This window comes from Eretmochelys imbricata, chromosome 6 (genome assembly GCF_965152235.1).
Source record: "Eretmochelys imbricata isolate rEreImb1 chromosome 6, rEreImb1.hap1, whole genome shotgun sequence".
Classification (NCBI taxonomy): domain Eukaryota; kingdom Metazoa; phylum Chordata; order Testudines; family Cheloniidae; genus Eretmochelys; species Eretmochelys imbricata.
In genome coordinates, this window is record NC_135577.1 from 47,754,266 (window position 1) to 47,780,041 (window position 25,776).

General features: G+C 40.1%; 1 protein-coding gene across 1 annotated transcript; it reads right to left on the reverse strand.

The window, feature by feature from the left end:
• Positions 1–5,941: 5,941 nt before the first annotated feature.
• HTATIP2 (HIV-1 Tat interactive protein 2) lies at positions 5,942–17,260 on the reverse strand. The gene is made up of 5 exons (XM_077819963.1): positions 17,069–17,260; positions 16,871–16,978; positions 13,298–13,435; positions 6,275–6,336; positions 5,942–6,170 (listed from the first exon to the last, which is right to left on the reverse strand). Exons 1-5 carry the CDS (start codon positions 17,258–17,260, stop codon positions 5,942–5,944), a joined length of 729 nt encoding a protein of 242 aa, XP_077676089.1.
• Between the last annotated feature and the right edge of the window lie 8,516 nt (positions 17,261–25,776).

The following is a 25,776-nucleotide window of genomic DNA, read 5'->3' on the forward strand; positions in this document are numbered from 1 at the left end:
CTTAAACCATCAGGGTGATTCTCTGTCTGTTGTAATGTTCCTTTTTTTAACCTCCAAGTGGTTTTGATTGTTTGCAGTAGGCTCTGATGGTTTTCCATTAAAAGTTTTGGGATGGAGCAAGGCTAGACAATTTAGTCTTGATTACATCACTTGTTAATCAGCATGGGGTGACAACTCCCTCCTGTTCAAATGGGCTATCTCTGTGACATATTATCCGCTGGTGACTGTTATTCCAAGTCCATAAACTGGGGTGGCCAACTTGTGGCTCCACGTGCGGCTCTTCAGAAGTTAATACGCGGCTCCTTGCATAGGCGCTGACTCCGGGGCTGGAGCTACAGGCGCCAACTTTCCAATGTGCCAGAGGTTGCTCGCTGCTCAACCCCTGGCTCTGCCACAGGCCCTGCTCCCGCTCCACCCCTTCCTGCCCCCTCCCCTGAGCCTGCCATGCCCTCGCTCCTCCCTCTTTCTGCCCCCCCCCCCCGCCTCCTGCATGCCATGAAACAGCTGATCTGGAGGTGCAGGGAGGGAAGGGGAGGCACTGATCCGCAGGGCTGCCGGTGGGCGGGAGGCGCTCGGAGCTGATGGGGGGTTGCTGACGTATTACTGTGGCTCTTTGTCAATGTACACTGGTAAATTCTGGCTCCTCAGGCTCAGGTTGGCCACTCCTGCTATAAACCATGCTTTCACTATAAATACATTATTCCTTAACTATTACCTGTACATACATCTTGCAATGATTATGAATCTTGACAAGTTACAAGTTTTCTCTAGATACTTCATATTACTCTTTATGGCTAAATATTCTGCAAGATGTGTTTGGTGTAGTGAGTCTGTCAGGTCTGACATGAGCGTTGTTTCCAAAGAATGGGCAGAGACCACCTGTACCTGCTGTTGTGGGGGCGGGAAGGAGGACAACACAATTTAAAGGTTTAGCTGTTCCCAGAACAGTTCAAGTCACACACCCCTCAAGTACGGCCCCCCTTACCCTCAGTTTCCCATCCTGGAAACCGGAGGCCTCTCCCCATAAGGCATAGCTTGGAGCTCACTGGCTCTTGACAGCTGCGAAGCAGGGAAGGGGGGCAGTCGCACCAGGTGACTGAATGGGGATGGCAAACCCTGGCAGAAATATGGGGGGAGGGGGGATTGTGACCTGATATGCACCCCCACACACACATCACCTCTGAGCAGAGGAACCTTCTGCAAAGGAGCCTCAATGTCACAAGCTGCCCCACTAAGCTAAACAACCCAATCCCTGGGTGTCCAGGGCTGGAGCACCCGTGGACAAAAATTAGCGGGTGCCTCTGGTTTCCAGGAGGGGAAATTGAGGGTAAGTGGGGGCCCTACCTGAGGGGTATGTGTGTGACTTGAACTGTTCTGGCAACAGCTAAACCTTTAAATTGTGTTCTCCCCCTCCCCCAGCAGCCAAGCTCCCCTCAGTGCCTCCTGCCTGCCCGTAGCTCGGCTGATCAACTCTTCCTCCTCCAACTGCCTCTTACCCACTGTGATCAGCTGTTCCACAGAGTGCAGGAGGCATGGGGAGGGAGGAGGCAACACGGGGAGGGGGCAGAAAGAAGCAGGGCTGGGGCAGGAAGGGGTAGGGGTGGAGCATTGGGGGATGGGGTGGAGTGGGGGTGGGGTCTGGGACCGAGAGGGGGTTGAGCACCCCCCCAGGACAACTGGAAGCTGGCGCCGTGCTGAGGGGTAAGGTACAGATGTGGGGCTAGGAGGTTGTATAATTGATGGACTCAGGGGACAGCAGATGTAGAACATGGGGGCAAATAATTAAAATTTTAGGGTTTCAGGAGAAGGGGAAAGGGAAGCTACTCACTATCATGGAGCATTTTATACAGATCTTTATAATTTGATCTCAGTGAGAGCTCCTGAAGCCAGGGCTAAAAATTCCCTTACTCTATATCTCTGGAGAGTTCCCCCCTCCCAAGAGTCCAAAAATCAGAAGCCAGATTAAAAAGACCCACATCTTTTGAATTAAATCTCATTATTGGGGGATGGGAGGTGACTTACTCATGATTTTTGAGCTTTTGCGGGTGCTATACTATTTACATTTAAAATGCAACGTGCTATTACTAAATGTTTTCATCTGTATGTTTACCAGGCCCAGAAAGCTGATGATTCCACCTTGTGGGGAATGAGAGGAAAAACAAGTACAATATAAGAGCCAAACCTGCACTAGAAAAATTTGTTTAAGAAAAATAATACATGTCCTAAATTAGGACCTGATTCCATTTAAAACAAAACAAAAATCAAGAAAGAAAATGTAACATGCACTCTCCCTAACATCAAAATTATGCAGCACCTGCCATTTTTAGTAACATTTTAAATATATTTTAACAAATATTTGATAAGCAGAAAACATGTTTAGGCACAGGACTTTAGTACTAATTATTACACAATACAATTTAATTTATATTGATTTTACAGTATGCAGTGTCTGTTATTAGGTATCATAAAACATTACTTTACATAGCCTCTTTTTAAGACTTGGAGACAGTAGTAACAACAATATTAATAATGGAATCAAGTATATTTATTAGTCTGTAATATACATCAATGGCCATACAGTTCTTTGCCTTTTTGTTGCGTAAGAATTGCATACCATTACTTTTTATAGTAGTACAAGGCAACTAGTATAAGGGACAGGTACCGGTTAGCATGTGACTGGGAAATAATGCAAAAAACAAAATCAAGGAGATTAAGAATTATAAGTGATCGCTAAAATAGCCATTATCTATTAATATCATTTTTGGTATTTGCCATTTTAGCTATTCTATGATTGACTGCTCCGCCTAGCTATAGATTTTTCTTTACTTGATTATTGTCTTGATTCCAGAAAACTCTTCTTCTCTGGCCTCTTTGACATCTGCAGTGCCCTTCTCAAGTCCATACAAACTACTCAAATACTGATATACATACACGGTGCTTTGCAAACAATCCTTGCCTCAGTTGACTGTATATATCACGTGTATATGTGGATTGTAAACTGCTTGGGACACAGATTGCATCTTACTATATGTTTGAAAAGCATTGTGTAAATTTATGGCATCAAATACATATGTATGTAGATCTGTGACAGAGAAAGAGGGAGATAAAGGACCAGGTCCTCAGCTGATGTAAATCAATATAGCATCATTGAAGTCAATGGAACTACTCCAGTTTACACAAGCTGAGGTAGTAATTATTACTATTACTACTTATCTTATTGCTAAGAATTTAGAGAGAATAATACAATCAGGCACTTAACATATTGCTAGTTACCATTTTTGGATTTAAATTATTTCTTAAAGGAAATTAAAGCAAAGTGATTCTCCCTTTCTTATCAAAGATGAGTGTCAGTGTGACTAGTTAAAAAGAAATTAAATATCTAAAAAGGCAGAAAAATCATCTGTTTCAAAGTTTGGCACCTGCTTTTTACTATTTATTGTAACAAAGATCCTTCATTTTCATTCAAAAGGTACAATAGCTTTCAAAATTATTTTAATTTTCAACATTAAATACTGATGGATGTAAAGTGTGAGGGCCACCATCAAGGAAAATAAGCTGTGTCATACCAGGTCAGACCAATGGCCAACAAGTCTACTATTCTGATTGACTCTGTGCCTGACTGAAAATCAATCCATCTCCCAGTGAAGCTAACTGGAGTCTTTCCATTGATTTGAATAGGAATTGGATCAAGCTCTAATTGTACAATGAAGCATACAGAGGGGAGGTGGAGGAGCTGGAATCTTTCCTGCCCCCTGAAGTGATCAGTGTATGCCCTCCAGCACCTGAGTTGATTTCTCCATTTAGTTTGCATAATTATCAATATTAATATGGTCCATGAAATTATCTGGCCTCCCCTTTAAATCCAGCTATGCTGTTTGACTGTGACACATCCTCGTATGTGCAACAATAAGCACTTGCTGAGCACCCCTCCGGCACTGGTAATGTCGGCTAAGCACTGTAACCTGGTTAAATTGGCACAGCTCCAGAGGGATCCATACTGATTTTTTGGTGTGACATATAAACAGGTTCAAGCCCAGTATAAACTAATGCAGGTTTAGGGCTTTGGTTTTCATATAGAAAGATACGGTCATGTATTTCCTTTTAATTTCCTTTAATTCTTGTATAACTGGGGTAGTTGTACCCTCTGAGAAGGTCAAAGCAAATTCTTTTCTGCTAATTCTGGTCTTTCCCCTATTTGTATTCCACCGACAAACATGGTTTCCCTTCCCAGCAACTCCTATCTAATCTTTCAAATCAAACTAGAATGCATCATGTTTGTTTCAGAAACAATTCATTTGAGATAGCAAAGATGTTGGGTGATGACTGTTATCAGCATAATTATAGACGTCAAGTGCCCTGGGGACAGTGCTTATTAGTTATTTGCCATTGTACAACCAGCAGAGGGAACACCAGCACTACTTTTTGTGATTCAAGTATTTGAGCTAGTGGCCCAAATTCTAATTAGCAGCACATTGCGTCCCAGTCAGATACTGATCTCAGTTACAGCACAGTAAATCCAGAGCAACTCCACTGCTCTCAGTGGCATTATGCTAGATCTACAGGGGTGTAACTGAGAACAGAATCTGACCCAGGGAATTGTGGTATCCCCTCCAAAATCTGGCTTTCTTCTTCTCTTTCCTACTCCTATTTTAAGCAAAGAAGGGGCTCAAATACAATAGCAGTGACTGAGAACAGTTTATACATGGATAGATTAGATTTTAAAAAAAAACCCCATATTTGGATCCAGATTAGATTCTGAGTAGGCTTTTTGTTCAAATTACTCAGCCCCAGAATCACAAAAGTCACTCTAAATTTCTACTATCTTGGGTTAAAAATCACCTGTGAAGAAGTCAGAGGATTTTGTGACATTGAAACCAGAACATTGGCCTCTTAAGTTTTAGATCTGACCCAGTACCAAAACCATAGGTTTGAATCTGGAAATTTTAATTTAACATCAAAAACACAAGCCCAGTGAAGTTTGAAGGGGGTTGATTATTTTAGAAGGTCTCCTTTGGACCCATCTCTGATTATAAAAATTTTGAGGTATATCAGATTAATAGCGACTCTTCAAACATTGTTTATCAAAATCAACCATTGTTACTGATAAAGATTTTTTTCTATAGGGTTTCTCCAATATAATGTATAATAAGGAATCCCTAAGACTAGGAAACAGTATGAACTCCTTGCACAAATATATATTTTCTTGTTAATTAATCTACACAAGAACCCTTGGCAAGCCAAATGGTTCCAACTTTATGCAGCAAGGCTTAGTTGCAATAAACAAATGACTTGAAATCATTAGATAAATTATTTTTCCCTCTACACTTAGTCAATAACATAATTACTGGCACAGATTCGACAGCAACCATTCTCTAAACGGTCCCTGGCTGACAGCAGCAAAACTAGTAACAGCAGCTTCTTTGTGTTATACTGAAATTCTCTCCCACTGAAGGGGCAAAGGGTCACTGATTGCATAGTCTTTGCTCCGTTGCACACCCTTTGCTAATGTTCAGTTCTGAGAATAACGGACTGAATGTGCCACACAGTCTTGTAACTGAAACCTTTTTTTCTTATTACATATATTAAAATACTATTTAATAAATGTAAGGCACCTGTTCATTTGGATCAATGCATGTAATGTGCTGGATGAAAATCATATTAAAAAATTCTGCAGCAAAAGTATAATTTTCATTCAATACATCTTGAAAAACGACTCCTATCATTGTCACAATCTCATAATCCTTATAAAAGGATTTGCATGGTACAGCACGATTTACAATGTAATGGATTACTATTTCATAATCCTGGGGCAGGAGGAAGAAACCACAAATGTTTAAGAAAATTTTACTGCATTGCAAGCTTTTTCCAGATCCTGAAATAGGAATTGGTGATGATGCTAGGGAGGGACAGAAGTGCACAATATCTGATCACATCACACCAGTTAGCTGGTCTTTGTTTCATCTTGGTTTCCAATCCTGTGGATATCCTTGTTCTCTAACAGCTCCACCTTCTTGTCACTCGGGATTACTGCATTGTTCACCATAGCTCTTGCTAATGTGGACACGGGCACAGAAAGTGCAGTAATAGACATCGCATGAGAGAGGCAACCCAGAATTTTTCTAGCACACCATTCTAATGGACGTGACTCTTCTCTGTCACATAAAATCAATCTTTTTTAAAAAAAAAAGAGAGAGAGAGAGAGAAAAAAAGACCGATTAAGAGGAGATGATAAATAGACAGCAAACACAGTTTCCACTCACACTTAATCACTTACGCAGGTTTAAATATAGTGCAGTGATCAAAGTTAAGTTCTTCAATTTTAACTTCTGCTTCACCCTAAAAAAACAAAATCCAGGACATGAAACAAGGACCCCAAAGTTACTGCTCATCATTCTAGCATGCTTAAAGTATTGTCAATACAATCTTGATAAAGATTCTTCAACTTTGACAGCAAAAAGCTTCTAGGACTTTTGTGTTATACTCCATAGGTTACTACTACTGATCTGCTTTTTTGTCTCCTGACAATTACAAAAAACCCAACGAAACAAACTGTATACACAAAATTGCACATGCAGTTAGCCTATAGCAAAATATATCGCTGTTACCCACTCCTCCTTTCCCCCTACCCAACTATTTTCACCCTCCACTACTACCCGTACTTCTGCGCTGCTGCTGGCAGCGGTACTGCCTTCAGAGCTGGGCAGCTGTAGATGAGTGGCTGCTGACTGAGGGCCCAGCTCTGAAGCCAGCAACATGGAAGTAAGGGTGGCAATACCATACCATACCTTCCTTACTTCTGCACTGCTGCTGGTGGTGGCTCAGCCTTCAGAACGGGGCTTCCGGCCTGCAGCCGCCGCTCTCAGCTGCCCAGCTCTGAAGGCAGCGCCGCCACCAGCAGCAGCGGAGAGGTAAGGGTAGCAGTACCGCAACCCCCCTACAATAACCTTGCAACCCCCCACAACTCCTTTTTGGGTCAAGACCCCTACAATTACAACACCGTGAAATTTCAGATTTAAATAGCTGAAATCGTAAAATTTATTATTTTTTAAATCCTATGACTGTGAAATTGACCAAAATGGCCCTACCCATAAGGCATGTTTTCCAATCCTTTATCATTCTTGGGGCTATCCTTTGAATGCTCTCTAGTTTATTAATATCCTTCTTGAATTCTTGATACCAGAACTGGACACAGCATTCCAGTAGCAGTCACACCAGTACCAATACAGAGGTAATATAACCTGTCTACTCCAGATCAATATTCCTATGTTTAGACAGCCAAAGATTGCCTTAGCACTTTTGGCCACAGCATCACACTGGGAGTGCACGTTCAACTGATTATCCATCAAGATCGCAAAGTCTTTTCAGAGTCATTGCTTCCCTGGATAGAGTCCCCCAGCCTCGAAGTGTGGCCTGCAGTCATTGTTCCTATATGTATGACTTCATAATTGTCCATATTGAAATATGCATTGTTTGCTTGCACCCAGTTTACCAACCAATTCAGGTAGTTCTAAATCAGTGACCACTCCCCCAATCTTTGTGTTACCTGTCCTCTTTGTCAGTAATGATTTTATTTTTATTTTCTTCCAGGTCATTGATGAAAATGTTAAATAGCATAGGGCCAAGATCCAATCCCTCGGGGACCCCACTACAATTACATTTTAAGACCATTTTGATTTTGTATTGTTCTTGTTCTTAATCAAAATATTCTGTGGCACTATGTCAAATGCTGTACAGAACAGGAGTATAATATGTTAACACTATTACCTTTATCAACCAAATTTTTAATCCTATAACAAACATATCAAGTTTGTTTGATGACTATTTTCATAAAGCTATGTTGATTGGCATTAATTATATTACTCTCCTTTAATTCTTCATCAGTCAAGTCCTGTATCGGCCATTCCCTTAATCTGCCTGGAATTGATGGCAGGCTGCAAGCCTATAGTTGCCCAAATCATCCTGCTTACCTTCTTGTGATGGGGAGATGCTCTCTCCCCATCCTCTGATGCCTCAGAACTGCTCAGACCCACTTTCACTTTGGGTGCACGCTGTATTTTATTCTAAACCCAAACACTAACTCAGTACAGTGCAACTTCGCTATTTTAACCTTTACCTCTTTCAACACTTCTTTGCTAGGGCCCTAGGAGGAAAATAGATTGGTCAGTCACTCTCTGTCTCACTCTATGTTAGAAGTTCCTTCATTCCAGTCTCAGATAGCCCTATCCTCCCTCATAACACTTCCTTCCTGTCTTTTTATCAGGTTGTTCATCTAAGGGCTAATTAGTTCCTTACCTCCTCAGCCTCACCTTCTGATTAGCTAATTATCCAATCAGCTGTTATTGGCAGAACTAACCCGAGGCTACAGTGATCAGAGTGCTGACCCACCTTGTCAGATCTCAGCACTCTGTCACACCTGTTTAAATATTAGCGTAACATTAGTTTTCTTCTAGTCCTCTGGAACTTCTCTAGTGTTCCAAGACCTACTGAAAATTAACATTAATATTAAAGAAAGCTCCTCAGCCAGCTTTTTAAAGTTTTTGGATGCAAGTTATCTGGACGTACTGATTTTAAAATACCTGTAGCTAACTTCAGTAGCTGCAGTGTAACTTCTCCTGAGTTATTGTTAGAATGGAAAGTAGTTGATCATCATCATATAATATGAATAAATCATCTGGCTTTTTCTCAAACACAGAATAAAAGTATTTATTCAACACTTGTGCCTTTTTTGCATTATTAACAACAATTCTACCATTTCCAGCTAGAAATAGACAAATACCAGTGGTAGGATTTCCTTTGTTCCTAGTATACTTTTTAGCAGAGTCCTTCTTCTCCTTAATTCTGCTGGCCAGAGATTTCTCCTTGCGTCCTTTTGTTTCCCTTATCAATTTTCTGTAATTCCTAATTTGTATTCACTATCAACTTTCCCTTTTTTTCTATTTGTTTTTATATAAGTATATATAGACTTGGCAGAATTTGTTTTTGTTTCTTTTGTAATTTTGATGGGTAATTTCAAGATTTATTTTTAAGATTTTTAAAACTTTTATTTAAATTTTCAGTGTGCAGAATTATGGGTTTTAAGCATTTCTTCCCTATTTTTATTTATTTAAATTTTCACAGTTGCAGGAAGTTATGGGGGGGGAGTGTTAGATAATAATTAAAGGATATTAGACACAGATTCAAAGAGGTAAAGCTTTATAACCCGTTAAAAGAGAAACTGCAAATATTATGTGTAAAAATTTTAGCCTTAAATCAAACTCTAATAAGTTCTCAAGCAACATTTTTCTTACTTTGCTTTTCTGTAATTTTCTATTATTGATGGAAATACTTTTTCATTGTTGTGTGTGTTGATGTTTATCAACATTTACCAATAAAAATCTAATCTTTCCAAGCAATATATTATAGCTTCTTTCACTTCCCCGGCTGGTTTTTTTGTTTGTTTGTTTTTTAAACCATTGTAGTCTTTTTGGATTTTGGCTTTTTGGGCATCTAGTAAAATATTCTTATACTGTTCCCAATTATCATTCAAATTTTCCTGTTTAAATTCTCTCTTAGCTGATTTGGCTTATAATTGCTTTCAGCTTTGTGAAATTGGCCCTTTTAAAACAGCAAGTATATATATATTTCTTGTTTGGAATCTGTTCTGTTTGCACAAAATAAATGTAATCAAATTGCAATCACGTAATTAACCTGTGGAGCTCATTGCTACAACATACAACTGAAAAGTAATAATTTAGTAAGATTCAAGAAAGGATTCGACATTTCTATGAAAAATTAGAACATCCACAACTACGTTATACAGGATAAAAGTGTATACAAAATTTAAACGCTCTCATGCTTCAGGGTATAAGCCAACCACTAATAGACCTAAGTTAGTAAGAATTTCTCCACTGGGCAAGTTACTCCATAATTGTCTATTAAGGGATTTCCTTCATCTTCCTCTGAAGCATCTAGTACTGGCTAGTGCTGGAGATGAGATACTGTATTAGATGGATTACTTGTTAGATCAAGTATGGTAGTTCCTATGTTCTTATGCCTGAGCTCCTCTGTGGGAAAGCTTGGGGAGGGACCTATCAACAGTTTTCAGTCTCTGAAGATCTCAGTTACATAGCATTTTTCATTTAGAGATCCAGGTACCTCACAAAGATGAGCAACTATAACTATGCCCATTTTACAGACTGCAGAACAGAGAGGTTAATTGATGTGCCAAGGAAATACAGGTAATCAATGGCAGAGCTAGGAGTAACACCCAGATCTCTTGACTCCCACTCGTGTACCATACAGGTATGAACCATGGTTGTTATAAAAAAGACCAATCAAAATTATCTTCCTTTTTGTTAACACTTGTGAGAAGGGAGAGTAGGATTTCTATAACTTTTGGAAGAAGAATGTGGTAGATTGGAATTAATACGTCAATCATTCATATTTACATAGGATCAATTTAATGAGTAGAAAAAATTATAAAAATTTTATGAGCCTTGTCTCTGTAACCTCAGATGTAAGGCAGACAATAACCTGTTTTCAAGGTTAGCACATTCATTCAGGGACAGAAAACATCTGCTGATTACAATCATCAGTCATTATCTGTATACACCTTTAGGCAAACTAACTTTTAAAAGCAACATGGGAAAAACAAAGTGAGTGATTTTGGAAAAAAAAAATTCAATGGACATGAGATAGACAGTAATATCCAGTGTGCAGAAATACTTGGCACACCACTTTGAGTGGGTGCATTTGACCAGGACATGGGTGGTCAGGCCCAATGGTCAGAGCAGGAGTCAGTAGCCAGGAATTAGAGCCAAGGGTCAGAGCTGAAGTCAGGCAAGTCTGGGAACAAACACAAGCTACCACAGTTGTGGGCAGATGGTTGGAGCAGCCACTGAATTGCAGCTGCTACTGGGCTTAAGAGCCGGTCAGCTGATCCTTCCAACTGATCAGGTGGCAAAGCCAATCAGGCCACCTACTGCAGCTACACTTCTTAGGTAGCCCAGAAAGTGGCTCTGCTCTGGTTCTTGACTGGGTGATGTGATAAGCACAAAAACCTCAAGTTTCAGGGTAACAGCCATGTGGCACCTTAGAGACTAACCAATTTATTTGAGCATAAGCTTTCGTGAGCTACAGCTCACTGCATCCAGTGAAGTGAGCTGTAGCTCACGAAAGCTTATGCTCAAATAAATTGGTTAGTCTCTAAGGTGCCACAAGTCCTCCTTTTCTTATTGCAAAAACCTCAAAGAAACTGAAAATTACAATAGGGCTGTGAGGATGGAGAGACTATCTGAGGAGACAGGCTTCTTGCTGACAGGTTGCTCAGGAAGAGAGACAGAGGGTATGGGGACATTAACACTAGAGGATGCATTTTTCATAAATGTAAGATGTTGCTCATTATAATTATGCCTACCTCGCTAAACTCTTACTGAGTATAAGACCAGATATGATCTGTCGACCCATCACTTTAAGAAGGTTTTCTCTCTTGCTTTTGATTAAAACTTAAGTATTTAGTCTTTGTCTGCACAGGGGGTTTTCTCCAGTTACAGCCATTGGCAACGAGCACTGGGTCCCACCTAGTTGCGCCAGCGGAACTTGCCTCCGTTTCAAGCAGGGGTTGGCACCACTGGTGCCAATAGCAACATTGCCTACCTACACAAGAGCTTTGCACTAATGCAGTTACATCAATGGCTGTAACTGGGACAAATCCCCAGTGTAGACAGGGCTGTAGATTGTTTTGAGGTCAAAATCACTGAGGCACTCAGGCACACTTGGAAGTGAAGACAGATTTCTGACTTCCTCTGAGAGAGGACATCTGAGAGAACTATATCTACCCTGGAGCAATTGAATGAGGTAACCCCTAAGAAATACTAGGCATTTAGGAAGAACTGGGATGGCCTCAGGTGACTTGCACCATTACACTACCGCACGACTGAGTTTCAACTCAGTTCAAACTGAAGTAGCTGTAAGTGGTAGCATTAAAAAACATATACGGTGGTAACTTACATGTAGGAATTAGTTCCAAAATGAACCTCTGCAAAGCAAAGTCAGCTCAAACCACTAGTAAACATGCTGGGGAACAATGCAGCATTGGTGAGGGGGTTGAATAAGTAACCTAATAGGATTTTCCATTTGTAAGATGTATGATTCTGTGAAAATATATTTTGATTGAAGGAGCTTCTCTGGAGATATATTGTTATTAAGACACTCAGGAAAACAAGAGGCATGAAGAATCTCTCTCTCTTTCCTCTCTGAAATCCTGGCCCTTTTGAAGTCAGCGGAAGTTCTCCCATTGATGTCAATAAGACCAGTATTTAATCTTCCGTGTTTATCTTAGGCCTTGTCTTCACACACACAAAAAGTTCTTAACTTGAGTTACCTAACTGGAATTAATTAACTCAAGGTAAAATCTGAGTGCTGACAAGGCAGGTTGTAGTTTTTACATGAGTTAACAGGTTGAACTTCAGATAAAACAGATAGGGCCAGATTTTCAAGGGAGCTCAGTACCCACTGTTGGGGCCAGACTTTCTTTTTGAAAACCTGACCATAAATGTCAGAATGGGAGTTAGTAGGCACTGTGCACTTTGGAAAGTATGGACCTTATTTAGGTGCATAAATGGGAGCTGAGATATTTTAAAAATCTGATCCAAATTGTGGGTGCTGAGCACTTGAAAACATGGCCCCACTGGGCCAATTCTGTCCTCTGTTACACAGGTGTAACTCTTCTGGAAGGCAGTGGGAATTTTATTCACATAAGAGGACAGAACTGAATCCTGAGAAGCCCTAGATAGCAACAATGTAGTTGAATTGTAAAAAAACATAGAAATTAGAAATGAAAAAGAACTTGGGCCAAATGTTCAAAGATATTTAGGCACCTAACCAGGTTCGGCACCTAGGATGGATTACAAAGGTTTTTAGGCACCTAACTGACATTGAAATCAATGGGAGTTAGGTGCATAGTTACCTTTGTGAATCCCATCCCTAGTGGGATTTTCAGAAGCACCTATCCGCAACTTTAGGCATCTAAATACCTTGAAAATCTGGCCCTTTATCTAGTCCATCCATCTGCCAGTGCAGTATTATCTCTGATAGTAAATTTTCTAGTGTTTTTTTTTTTTCAATCTAGTTTTAAATTTCTCAAATCACTCGAGCTGTCTAAGAATCTTCTCCAATTTTTCTTTGCTTAGTTTTATTCCTGGTTAACCTCCCCCTCTTTTTGGATAACTGCTTAAACAATTCACTGGGAAATTTTGACTTTACACACTTAAGCCGTACAGAAATTTCTCCAGATTATTATTATAAGATTTAGATCAACCTTGATTTTTAAAATAAAAAAAATACTGTGCTTATCAGCTCCATTGCTAGATACCAAGAGGAAGTGTTTACAACCACCAGCTTTTGCCGACTCTGCTGACATGCAAACATAATCTTGATCAACGTGAACAAATCCATCCTAGGATAAAAAATTATTTGAATTAGAGCCAGGTCAGAAGAATCCACAGAAGAGGGAAAGTGTGTGGGGTGGGGGAAAGCAAAACTATAAGTGGGATAAAATCCAGTGATTCTCCGTTTTCTTCCAGATCTCTTTCATTTTTCAAACAAAGACTGAAGGGAAATTCCATGGTACTTCATTTTAGAAAAGCATTTCATAGTTAACTAAGCTAAGGATGGGTAAATGGTTTCTAACCATTAGAAGAATGAGGTTCTGGAACATCCTCCCAACAGGTGTAGGGGCGGGGGGAGGGGGCAACTAGGTAGTTTTAAGATCGCTCTTAATAAATTTATTACCAAGAGGTTGCCCGCAATAGCAGGGGTCTGGATTTGATGACTCAAGAGCTCCCTTCCAGTCCTATTTAAGTCAGTAATTCAAAGGTTGGTTGTCTTATTTCTGCAGTTGAGCAGAATCTTTGAAAAGCACACTTTTGTAGATGCCAGATTCCTTCATTAACGGCCCAATCTTGAAAGATCCTGAGTGCATCCTGAGAAATATGGAGTGCCCTAAATTCCTACTGAAGTAACATCATAGGGTCTACTCCTGCAAGCACAGGTTGGCTGTATCTGTCCCCAATGTAGAATTTAAAAGCACATAGAAAACAAAAAGTAGCCAAATATTTAAGTTATTTAACCCACGGTTAAGTAAATTCCTAAATGTTATCTTTGTTTAATTAGAAGATTTTAAAAGCAGATAAACAAGGCATCTACAAGTCATTCACCAGTCAGGAGAAAAGAGAAACTGCCTCAGAACATTACATAGTAGCATTAGGATATTTCTTAGATTTCTGGGTACGCTTTCAGTGTCTTGTTTTGTAAATGTGACAAAACCTCAGCCCTTCAGACTAAATGGAGATTTTTGCCTTACAAAACTAATAAAAAATAGAAGCTTCCCTCAATAAAACTGCAAATGCTGCTGATAAATATTAATTCTAACTTTTTTTTTGAAAGGGCTTGTTTGGGGTATTTCGAGTAGTAGCCGTCTGCTTTAAATCTCTCATTCTTTGTATCAGCTTCTTAAAAAAAATTAGCCAATCAGAAGTCCCTAGACCGACGCTGTCTCTCTCAGTTAATCCAAGGCCAGTAAAGGGATAATTTGATTAAACTGAGACCCTAATTTATTTAGCTTTAGTTCTGGATCAACCTCTCCTTAATAGAGTGCTGTCGTCTCCAATTGTTTGATGAAAATTAAAGTGACATAAATACCATGGGACTTTTTCAATCTGATTAGTCAGCTAACTTGCATCAATACTACCCCAGCCACCAGACGCTGGCGTCCTTCCTTTCACAAGCCTTACTAACAACTGACAACTTCTCCTTGAAGAACTGGCACCCACTCAGACCCCCACACTTAACCCATCATCTCTCCTCAATGGGTCCTGTTTGACAAGGTGCCCACACCTTTTTCCACTGCTGTTCCCTGGACAAAGCTAAATATTGTTTTATTAGCAATCAATAGCCTGTTAATCCCAAATGATTTCACAAATCCACTGAGTTCTCAAACTGATTATAAACATTCGTTTTTCTAAGCTGCTAAATTCAGATGGGTTTTCTCCTTTCCTCCCTCCACCTCCAACATGTGGCATTTTAATTGAGAGCAAAACCTCAACAGCCAAAAATGCCTGTTGTCTTTAATGTTGCATTTAACTGGCTATCAATTTTCAAAGACTTAACATACACTTTATATATGATCAAATCTTTGGCACAATAAGCTCCATAGATTTAGGATCTCCATGAAGATTTCTACTGGATCCTCTACTTTCTAATCTTCCATTTAAAACCAAACGGTAATAGTAAAGTTCCTACGCCTTTCTTTTGCCTTCCCTGCCCCATACAATAGTGCATTCTTGTTGAGTCGACAGCCAGGCAGAATGAAACAGCCACAGCAAAAAAACAAACTTCTAGTTACAGTATAATAAATGGCAACACAGTTAACTAACTGCTGAATGACATACTCCATGTTCAACAATTGGAAAGCCTGGTACATTCTGATGGCCCATTTGTTTGTATAATGGTCATGAACATTTCTTCTTTGAAGTCAGAAGAGGATGAGCCAGGGTGGCATTACGAACACGCTATCTATTGACTAATTCAGCCTCGCCCACCCATAAAATCTACTTTCTTCCCCTTACCACAATGATGTTGATGACTAAGGGCATGTCTTCACTAGCAACGTTAAAGTGCTGCTCTCCCCACGCTATAAAAAAAACCCATCTCCATGAGGGGAACAGCTACCAGCGCTGGCAGCACAGCTCCCGGCATTGTTGCACTGTCTAGACAGGCACTTTACAGCCCTGAAACTTGCAGGGCTCAGAGGGATGTTTTTTTCACACTTCTGAGTGAGAAAGCTGCAGCGCTGTAAAGTGGCAGCATAGACAAGGCCTAAGGAAAACGCTAATGTTTACTTATCCACCAAAGTAAAGGTTACTTGCCTGAGACAAACAGGCGGGTAGAATTTTGCAAGTCTAGACTATTCTATATATGCCCCTACTTGGTTGTGTAATAAATGTATTTAAGGGAATGTCTACACTTACCTCTGGAGCAATTGATCCAGCAGGGGTTGATTTATTGTGTCTAGTGAAGACGCGATAAATCAACCACCGAGCGCTCTCCCGTCGACTCCACTACTCCACCGGAGAGAGAAGCATAGGCGGAGTCGACGGGGGAGCGTCAGCAGTCCACCTACTGCAGTGAAGATACCGCAGTAAGTAGATCTAAGTACGTCCACTTCAGCTACGTTATTCACGTAGCTGAAGTTGCATAACTTAAATTGATCCTCCCCAGTGTAGATCAGACCCTAGTGTAGAACCTGCTCTCTAAGTCATCAGTTTTGGCAGAGGCTGTGCATATTGTGGACAATTCTGCATCACAAGTTACAAATGAAATATTACAGAGGTAAAGTTTCAAATAGATGATTTTGTCATGCTGAAATTTCAGCTCTGCATCTAGGCTCAGTTAACTTGACAGTATCCACTTGAAGCATAATGTTTAAAAAGGTCCTCAAAATAGATTCTTTTAAAGGAATCTTTTCCACATTCTGTATTTCTTTCCGTACAAAAAAAATCTACCTTACCAGACAAATATCACTCACAAGAGTGAAACAAAACATGGGCCCAGGTGGTAAAGCTTTAACTTAGAATCAGAACTAAATCCAAATTTTCCTAAATGTGGGGGTTGGGGGAAGGAGTGTTAGCTGTTCTACTAAAAAAAGAAAAGGAGTACTTGTGGCACCTTAGAGACTAACAATTTTATTAGAGCATAAGCTTTCGTGAGCTACAGACTAGCACGGTTCTGTTCTACTGTTTCTGCGCTGATTGAAAGAAGGGAGTGAAACAAAGGGATTCGTACAATACTTCTGCAAAGTGAAAACTAAGCAACGTTGTGTATTTTTGCTTACTGCTCCTCCCTTTGCTTTTGTGGTACCAAGACAACAGAATCCAACATCATGACCTTGAAATGATGCAGAATATTCATCCAGTTTTTCGAAGTCTACCACCTGTTGATTCTAAAACACAAGGATACAAAATAACATGAAAACATTAACAGATAAAGCAGTGTTAAAACTGACACCAAATATGCCAGTCATATGACTTACCACATTTTGATATGCCTCTTCTTCAAAAGTCAGTTTTCTACGTCCTATGATGGTGACATTAGAAAACAATTGCTGTTTCAAAATTTCTTTTAACTCTTTGCCAGTTGCTCCTGATGCACCAAGGATAAAACAAGATTTATTATGTTTCTTGAAGTTTTCATGAAGGTTTTGTATGTTCTCAAGCTCAGCCATTCTGTATATGAAAAACAAAATCATACAGTTCTTTAAAAGAGTCACAATGGATTTTTTTAAACATCCTTTTGTCTAGTGGTAAAGAAGCAGACTGATTGTTTTCTGTTATATCAAATTTACTGTGTTTTTGTTTAATAGTAAAAAAGAAAGGTTTAAATGTTTTAAGGACTTTTTCATTGAACCATATCTTCAGTCTCTCAGGACCGTTCTCAAACTGTGACAATTTGAATAAATGATTTTTTTTAAATGAAGAGTGAAATGTTATGTCTCATTGACATACACTAGGAAACCCGTCATTGTAACAGGGAGCTGGAAAATAACTTCTTTACCTTTAATCCAAAATAAGAAATTATCCTTGAAAGTGACTGAGAATTTGGCATGTTTCATATCTCCCTAGTAAATCCCATCCCGATTGCCTATTATTCAGTATCCACCACAGGGTGGGGGTGTAGGGGTTGTTTCTGGAATTCTGCTGGGAAAGGTAATAGGTATGACATACAAGAGCTAATTATCCCTAGTCATAAATAGCACCTCTCTCTCTAATAAATAACTTGAATGCCCTCTGAGTGCAGAGCACCAAAGCCTTGGTGGAGGGGCAGGGGTATGTGCTGCTGATATCCTGGCTGGCAGCACGAGGAGGCTCTTGGAACTATATATAATACTGCGGGGGCTGGTGATCTCTAGTTACAAAGAACAAACAATGCTGATACCTAGTTTTTATATATTGCCTTTTATTGATAGATCTCAAAGAGCTTTACAAAGGAGGTAAATATCATTACCCCCCTTTTACGGATTGGAAAGCAAAACAGGGGACTACATGTATCCTGGAATGCAGTGACAATGAAAAGGAATTAGGGGTCGTGGTAGACAACCAGTTGAACATGAATTCCCAGTGCAATGCTGTAGCTAAGAGGGCTAACCCAATCCTTTGATGTAAAAGCAGGGAGGTGGTAGGGGCCCTGTATTACAGCATTAGACTGCAGCTTTGTGGGGAGTTGCTGACTCAGTGATCTCTCTCATATTGCAAGTAAGTTGATGACGATTTTGTAGACTTGTGGTCTGTCTGTTCAATGCCTCAGACCTCCAGCCTGGTCATGGTTTCAAGTCCACCCCTTTTAGCGTACATATAAAAAGTCCAAGAACAGGGAGGTCTTCAGGATCAGATAAGAGATTCAGGGCTTCCCACTTAGTTTGGGGTCTCATGGTCCAGATTCCTGTATCTTCAGGACCTTCCATCAACTAGGTTTCCCGCTGAGGGATAGGCTTTTATAGTTTTCCCTCTTCAGGCAGTGGTAGGGGAGTCCAGGCCCACCCTCTCTACTGAGCTCAGATGCAGAGCCCAGTGGTAGGTAGCTAAGTCCTGCACCCTCAGGTACTATGTGGCTGCCTCCCTGGATCACTTCCTACAAGCCCCCGTTCTTCCCACAGGGTAAAGTAAAGAACTGAACATAAAGATAAAGTCTCTGACCTTCAGAGTCACAGGCCCCTTCTTTGTAGGCTTGGTCACAGCAATACAGCCAGGCCTCAGGCAGCAAGAACTCCTGCAGGGTTCCTTCCCACGAGTTTAACATGTAGATCAACTCACCTCCACTGTCTGCCTTCCACTGACCCTACTCTGTTTCCCTTTTTAAGTCCCTCCTCAAGCCAATGCAGACTTTGCAGGTGTGGTTGGGCAAAGCCAACAGGGTTCAGAGCAGCTCCTTAACCCCCTCTTGTCAAGTGTGGGGTCTGTATACTCTATTACAAGGAACTACTAGATAGTCTAGTCTGGCCTCTTGTATATCACAGGCCACCAACACCACCCAACAGCTACACATGAAACCCAACAATCGAAACAAGTTCAAAGTATTAGAGCCCACAGGAGACTAGACTGTTATATGGCACAGGCAGAAAATAGGAGGGTTTGAGATGCACCAGTGCTTGAGGCCCCTGCAATAGCAGGGAAATGATTAAGTAAAAAATATCCAGATAATCCTGGCAAGTGACCCACATCCATATGCTGCAGAGGAAGGTGAAATACCCTGCCCCACAAGGTCACTGCCAACTGACCTGGGGAAAGTTCTTTCCTGACCCCACATATGACAATCAGTTAGACCCTGAGACTGTGAGCAATAACCAGCCAGCCAAGCAACTGAGAGACAAAGCCCTGGCCCACCCCACCCAATTTCCCCATCTCCAGCTGTGGAAGGGGATTTAAAAAAAAAACTCTCCCAGAATACCTTGGGGGAGATGGGAGAATCTCTTCTTGACTTCTGCCAGTGGCCTGCTGAAACTCTGAACCATGAGCTTTAGGAACACAAGACATGAACCTGAAGTGATCCCCAGGGCTGTTGAGCCCTGCCCCCTACCATCACAAGCAACCCTGTCATACAACTGCACTAATAAATTTGTCCCACTTTCTCCAATTAACCATAGGAACAATTTACCTAGGGATGTGGTAGATTCTCCATCATTTGAAGTACTTAGATCAAGACTGGACGTCTTTCTAAAAGACATGCTATACTCAAACAGAATTTATGGATTTGATGCAGAAATTACTGGGTGAGGTGAGGTTGTTATGCTGAAGGTCTGACTGGATGATCATAATGGTCCCTTCTGGCCTTCTTTAAGGCCATTTCTAAGAATTAATAAATGGCCCTCCCATGGCTGTATATGGCCCAATTTTACAGAGCTGCCACATTCACAAATGTATATTATAGCAAGTCTGTGCTGCATGAGGGCTTGGAGGATACAGGTGAGATTTGGTAACAACTGCTGCCCTATAGGCACCTCAAAGTCCTCCAGATGCTGCAGAAGCAGAGTTGCTGCTATCACTGTGGTGCTGGCAGCACCACTCACTGCTGAGCAGCGCATGCATATCTGCATTACCTCATCCCCTCCATCAAACCCACTCTGAGCAATTCCCAGAGTAACCCCCCACAAGTCCACCAAATCACCATCAGCTTACTTGCAATATGAGAGAGAGAGAGAGATCAACTGAGTTAGCAACTCCCTACAAAGCTGTGTTCTTCGTAGAAGCAGGTAACTCTGAGCACTCTCACTCAGTAGACATTGATCACTCTCACCACACGTTCCACAGATATGCTCCAGCCACACTCACAATGCATCTCTCACTCCCCAAACACTCCTATGTTAATGAGGTTGGGACAATCTTGCTGTAGAACCAGTCACTGTACCTTTAAACCAGTGGTGAATTTGACCACACCCAAGGAACCCTGATCAGCTCAATTAGGATAGCTATTAGATCTGCCACTGGCAAAATTAAAACACATTAGTGGGACACAGGATCTGACCCAACATATTTAGGATAGATGGGCAAATAAATTTGATAGATAAGACAGAAGATATACTTGTAATATTATCTTCCACTATCAATGATAGGTTCTTTAGAATTCAGAAATATAATATTTCTACATTTATTATGCAGTCTTTCCTATTTGTATAGGTATGCATTAGTACACATAGATTAAATCAATATCACTTGATTCATTGTCAGCTTGTGGACCCATACAGTTGGGTCCTATAGGGGCCGATTCAGAAGTTTTTGAAGTAAATTAAAAGTAGCAGGCTTTGGATCAGACCTATACCATTGTACTTAGAATCAGAGAGGATCAGAAATGCATGTCAGTAAATTAGGAGTTTTCATACCATCCCCCCAGGACTGTTCCAGTATTTGCCACATATCTGAATTGCATATTTCTGCAGCAGAGTTGATTTTCACATGGATGAAGAGAGTCAAAAATTTTAGCTACACTGTCTCTATTTAATTAAGCACACTCTAATACCCTTAATAATTCAATAGCATTCTATCATAATGGTCTAAAACACTACAGTTTATAGCATTATGTTGGTTTTTCGACTATGGAAACAAGATTGGAATCTATTGTCATAATTTTTTTAATAAGGACAGCTACACATTTTAAATCATTTTTACTTTTAATTGTTGTACTCCTCGTTGTTCGTAATATTTGTAATACCATCTTAAAAACCAGAAACTAAATATCTTTCTAAACTACTTTGTCCTACTCTGAATTACAAAGTACGTAGCCCCTGTTCCTATAAACATAAACTCAAATGTGGGTTTGCAGGACTGGTCCATTTTTGCCATGGAACACCACATTGTGACTGCTTTTCTTTGTTTCTTCTCTTCCAGTGAAGTAACATTCTGCATCACTGATGAACACTGCTCTGTGACTACAACCAAGCACTATCAAATTGTCATCCACTCCATTTGTGTGGGGTGTGGGGGTTAGGGAGTCTGGTGTAGTTTAGGATAAGTAGGATTTGCAGAAATCAATTTTAACTGACAATCAATTCTTACTCCCACCAGGACTTGTAAGCTTGTGAATTTTAATAGTTTTTTTTTAATATAATACACTGAAAATAACTGATCATTATCTGGGTAAGCTTAATACCAAGCCAAGAATTGCAATCACTACTTACTCTGCCACAGAAACTAAAGAAGTAAACAAGTCAAACTTAGCCAGTGAGAGTGTGTTAAAGGTAACAATGATCTTGTGCAAGCCATAAATCTGGTAACCAGAACTGTGTTGAAATTATGGTTGCATCATTCTACCAACTGAAGATAGTTAAGTCCCAGGCAGACTGTGAAGACCTACGAAAGGATCTCTCAAAACTGGGTGACTGTGCAACAAAATGGCAGATGAAAGTCAATGTTGATAAATGTGAAGTAATGCACATTGGAAAACATAACCCCAACTATACATATAAAATGATGGGGTCTGAATTAGATGTTACCACTGAAGAAAGAGATTTTGGAGTCATTGTGGATATTTCTCTAAAAACATCCACTAAATGTGCAGCGGCAGTCAAAAAAAGCAAACAGAATGCTGGGCATCATTAAGAAAGGGATAGATAATAAGACAGAAAATATCGTATTGCCTCTATATAAATCCATGGTACGCACACATCTTGAATACTGTGTCCAGATGTGGTTGCCTCGTCTCAAAAAAGATATATTGGAATTGGAAAAGGTTCAGAAAAGGTCAACTAAAATGATTGGGGGTATGGAACAGCTTCTGTATGAGGAGAGATTAATAAGACTGGGACTTTTCATCTTGGAAAAGAGGCAAGTAAGAGGGGATTTGATAGAGGTCTATAAAATCATGACTGGTGTGGAGAAAGTGAATAAGGAATTGTTATTTATTCCCTTCTTATAACACAAGAACTAGGGGTCACCAAATTAAATTAATAGGCAGCAGGTTTAAAACAAACAAAAGGAAGTATTTCTTCACACAATGCACAGTTAACCTGTGGAACTCTTTGCCAGAGGATGTTGTGAAGGGTTCAAAAAAAGAACTAGATAAATTCATGGAGGATAGGTCCACCAATGGCTATTAGCCAGGATGTGCAGCGATGGTGTCCCTAGCCTCTGTTTGCCAGAAGCTGGGAATAAGCTACAGCAAAAGGATCACTTAATGATTACCTGTTCTGTTCATTCCCTCTGGGGCACCTGGCATTGGCCACAGTCCAAATATAGGATACTGGGCTAGATCGACCATACTGGGTCAGACCAAAGGTCCTTCTTATGTTCTTATGTACCACCTACATGCAACTTACAAAATAAAACAGTACACCTTAAGTTGCATCAGAGCAGATGTACCTTTTATTCGTATTTTACAAAATTACAAATTGTGCAAGACAAGTCTATGAAAAAAGTTTCCTGTATTATTCTTACCTTGTTCCTCCTCCCACTCCCACAGGCTTGTTTATTTAACCACCTGTTACATCTTTAGATTGAAAACTGCTGGGGGCAGGGACTGTCTTTTGCTACATGTCTGTACAACACTGAGCACAATGGGGCCATAACCAGGCTGGGGGCTCTAGGCACTACTCTAATACAATGTTAAATAATAATTATAGCAACATTCTTTTTTTCCTTCCCTGACATGGCTCAGTATCCTTTATATTGATCATCTTTTTTTTGATCCACCAAAATGTTTCTACTTGTATTTGGTCAAGGCTAATTACATATACAAAGCTTGGTAAGAACAAGGAAAGGGCCTGTACACTATGGCCCTCTTTTATTAAGTGCCTGGTGAGTTCATTAAACATCAGGATGAATATAACTATTATAAATTAATTGTTAGTTATCAACTGGATGTTTGGTGCCAAACAAGCTGCAAAGCAATACATAATACCTACCCCCAAGCAGCATACAGTGTAAAGGATGGATTGTAACCTTACAATTCAGGCTAAATAAGGGGTAGTTTGTAGCTGTACTCCCCCTGATCAATCTGATTTGTTTTTTTAATTGCCAAAACATGATATGGGTGGGTTCATATTTCTCCACAACCACTGATGGAAACATTAAAGGTGTACTTCTCATTTATACAGATGCAGCTCTTTCTACGTAAAGCTTTGTTTACATCTGGGATGTTTTGCAAATATCTCCTACTGTTGCTACTTGTTCATCTCCACCCTAGTGTAGATGGCCTGCTGATTGCTACCAACATTTTAAGTGCTATGTTGGGTAGATCATGTTCTCAGAGCAGGGTTAGATGATGCTAGTGGCAGCAAAATTGTACAAGGCCCAAGAGAAGAATTTGGCCCTAAATCTGTAAGCAATTCAAAATGTGCAACAGTTTTTGTTAAGTCATTATCTTTTTTAAGTGAAACAAAAGTACCCAGGTAATTAAAGTGAGACTCCATCCCATCCTGGCAAACAATGACCTGGCCTATGTTATTCATACCATTACCACCTCTTGGCTGCACCACAGCAATGCAATATACCTAGACATGAAGCCATCAACTAATAGGAAACTCCAGCTAGCACTGAATGCTGTAGCATTCCTCAGGAACACAAGCTTCCATGAACAAATCTAATTTCAAGGTCTCAGTCTGTATCTTCAAGACACTCAATAGCTAGGGCCAAGGATATCTGAAATATTGCCTAAATATTTTAAAGTTCCAGGATGAAGACCATGATCTACAACTTAACTCCTCCGGCACAGTGGAACATTTAATCAGGGTAGCCAAATGCAAGTTTTTGGTAGTACCTTTTTCAGTGTCTATAAAACTTTTTTTTGTGAATTCTAAATTTCAAAACCCTAAATTCAAAGATACTGCTTGATGACATCTTGTCATTGTTAAGCATTTTGAAATATGTTGAGCACTTATTATCACCTCCTCTCCTGATTCACAAGCTGGGTGATGATGAAACAACTTTAATTGGATTTCAATTATTTTTTTAAATGAAAACTTCCAAAACAAAGAATTAGTATAAACATAATTAGCTAGGAGGTACGTGTGTCTGTACTAGCAGTATACCTTGCTAATATGTCCCCTCCACGTGCCCAAATCAACACACAAGGCATATTCTTTTTGTACTCTCAGAGCATGCTTACTTAACAAATTCTTACACGTTCACTCATAATAATTAATTTCCCAGTATTGGACAGTTATAGAAATTAACAGATTTTAAATCAAACACATGGCCAGCTGTTTTCTTGAGGCCCATGTCCCAGGAATATGGAAAGGCATATGGAGTGACATGTACATTGAAACCACCTTCATGAGGTATGGCCATGGCCATGGCAGCACCATTAGGATCAACCTGAAACCAAAGACCCTAAAGACATGGGCTCTTAGCCTCCACATATGCAGCTGACAGGTGGTAGACATTGCGAACATAGATGGCACCACTGAGACATAAATACAAGAGATCCACAAAGGAGAAATGAAGTCAAGGATTGTTGAAGATACAAGGGACAGAGAAGCCATGAGTAAGAAGCTAGAGTTGTGCATGGATACCTAGGCACCCAGTGGCAATAATAGATATTTTCAGTGGTCTTGTGGCACCACCGTCAGTCAAAGTAGACAACACACTTACAATTGAAATTAATCAAATGCAAGAATTTGAACATAGCTGGCCCAGAGTTCTATGATACAATATCAAGGATAGCAGAGGCACTGGTAATGACAAAAAGCATGTACAGGTTTGTCCAACAAAGATATCTGACACTAACCTTGTCTATTCAGGAGTGATAGGCCTACAAGCAAGTTCATAAGAGGTTGTCCTCAAGAATATATTGTCACATGAGTTGATTTCTGTACCAAAGTCAATGTTCACTGACTCTGGTTACATAAGGACTGCAAAGGCTAACTCTAACCTAAAGAAGCAGCTGCAGACTGAAGTGTCAACTGGACATACTTCATGAGAAATCATCTGCACAGCAATTGATGATTTCATAATTCTTTGGGTAGTACAATGTGTGATGTGCACCCCATAAGGCTTTATGGAAATATGCTTATGAATGTATATATGATATAACTGGAATATGTTTTATGCTACATATGCCATGTAACATATCTATGTAAAGGTTATGATCTACTGAATATATTCATCCTATTTGTATGCATGTGTCGTTGTATTCGAAGTTATGAATATTGGCTGTATACTTGTTTGATTTTAAATACCCTTAGTAAGGCATTTAGTCAGCTTCTTTAGAAAGGAATTTGCAAGTTAAGTGCCCAATTAAGAAGCACTTAATGGA

Excerpts from the sequence above, each read along its gene's own strand:
- HTATIP2 (XM_077819963.1), bottom strand. The coding sequence starts at position 17,260 with ATGGCTGAGCTTGAGAACATACAAAACCTTCATGAAAACTTCAAGAAA. Across the intron at positions 13,436-16,870 it reads CAAAAGCAAAGGGAGGAGCA|GATGGATTTGTTCACGTTGA; the intron begins GTAAGCAAAAAT and ends TTTTTATCCTAG. Across the intron at positions 6,171-6,274 it reads TGCACTATATTTAAACCTGC|ATTGATTTTATGTGACAGAG; the intron begins GTAAGTGATTAA and ends TTTTTAAAAAAG.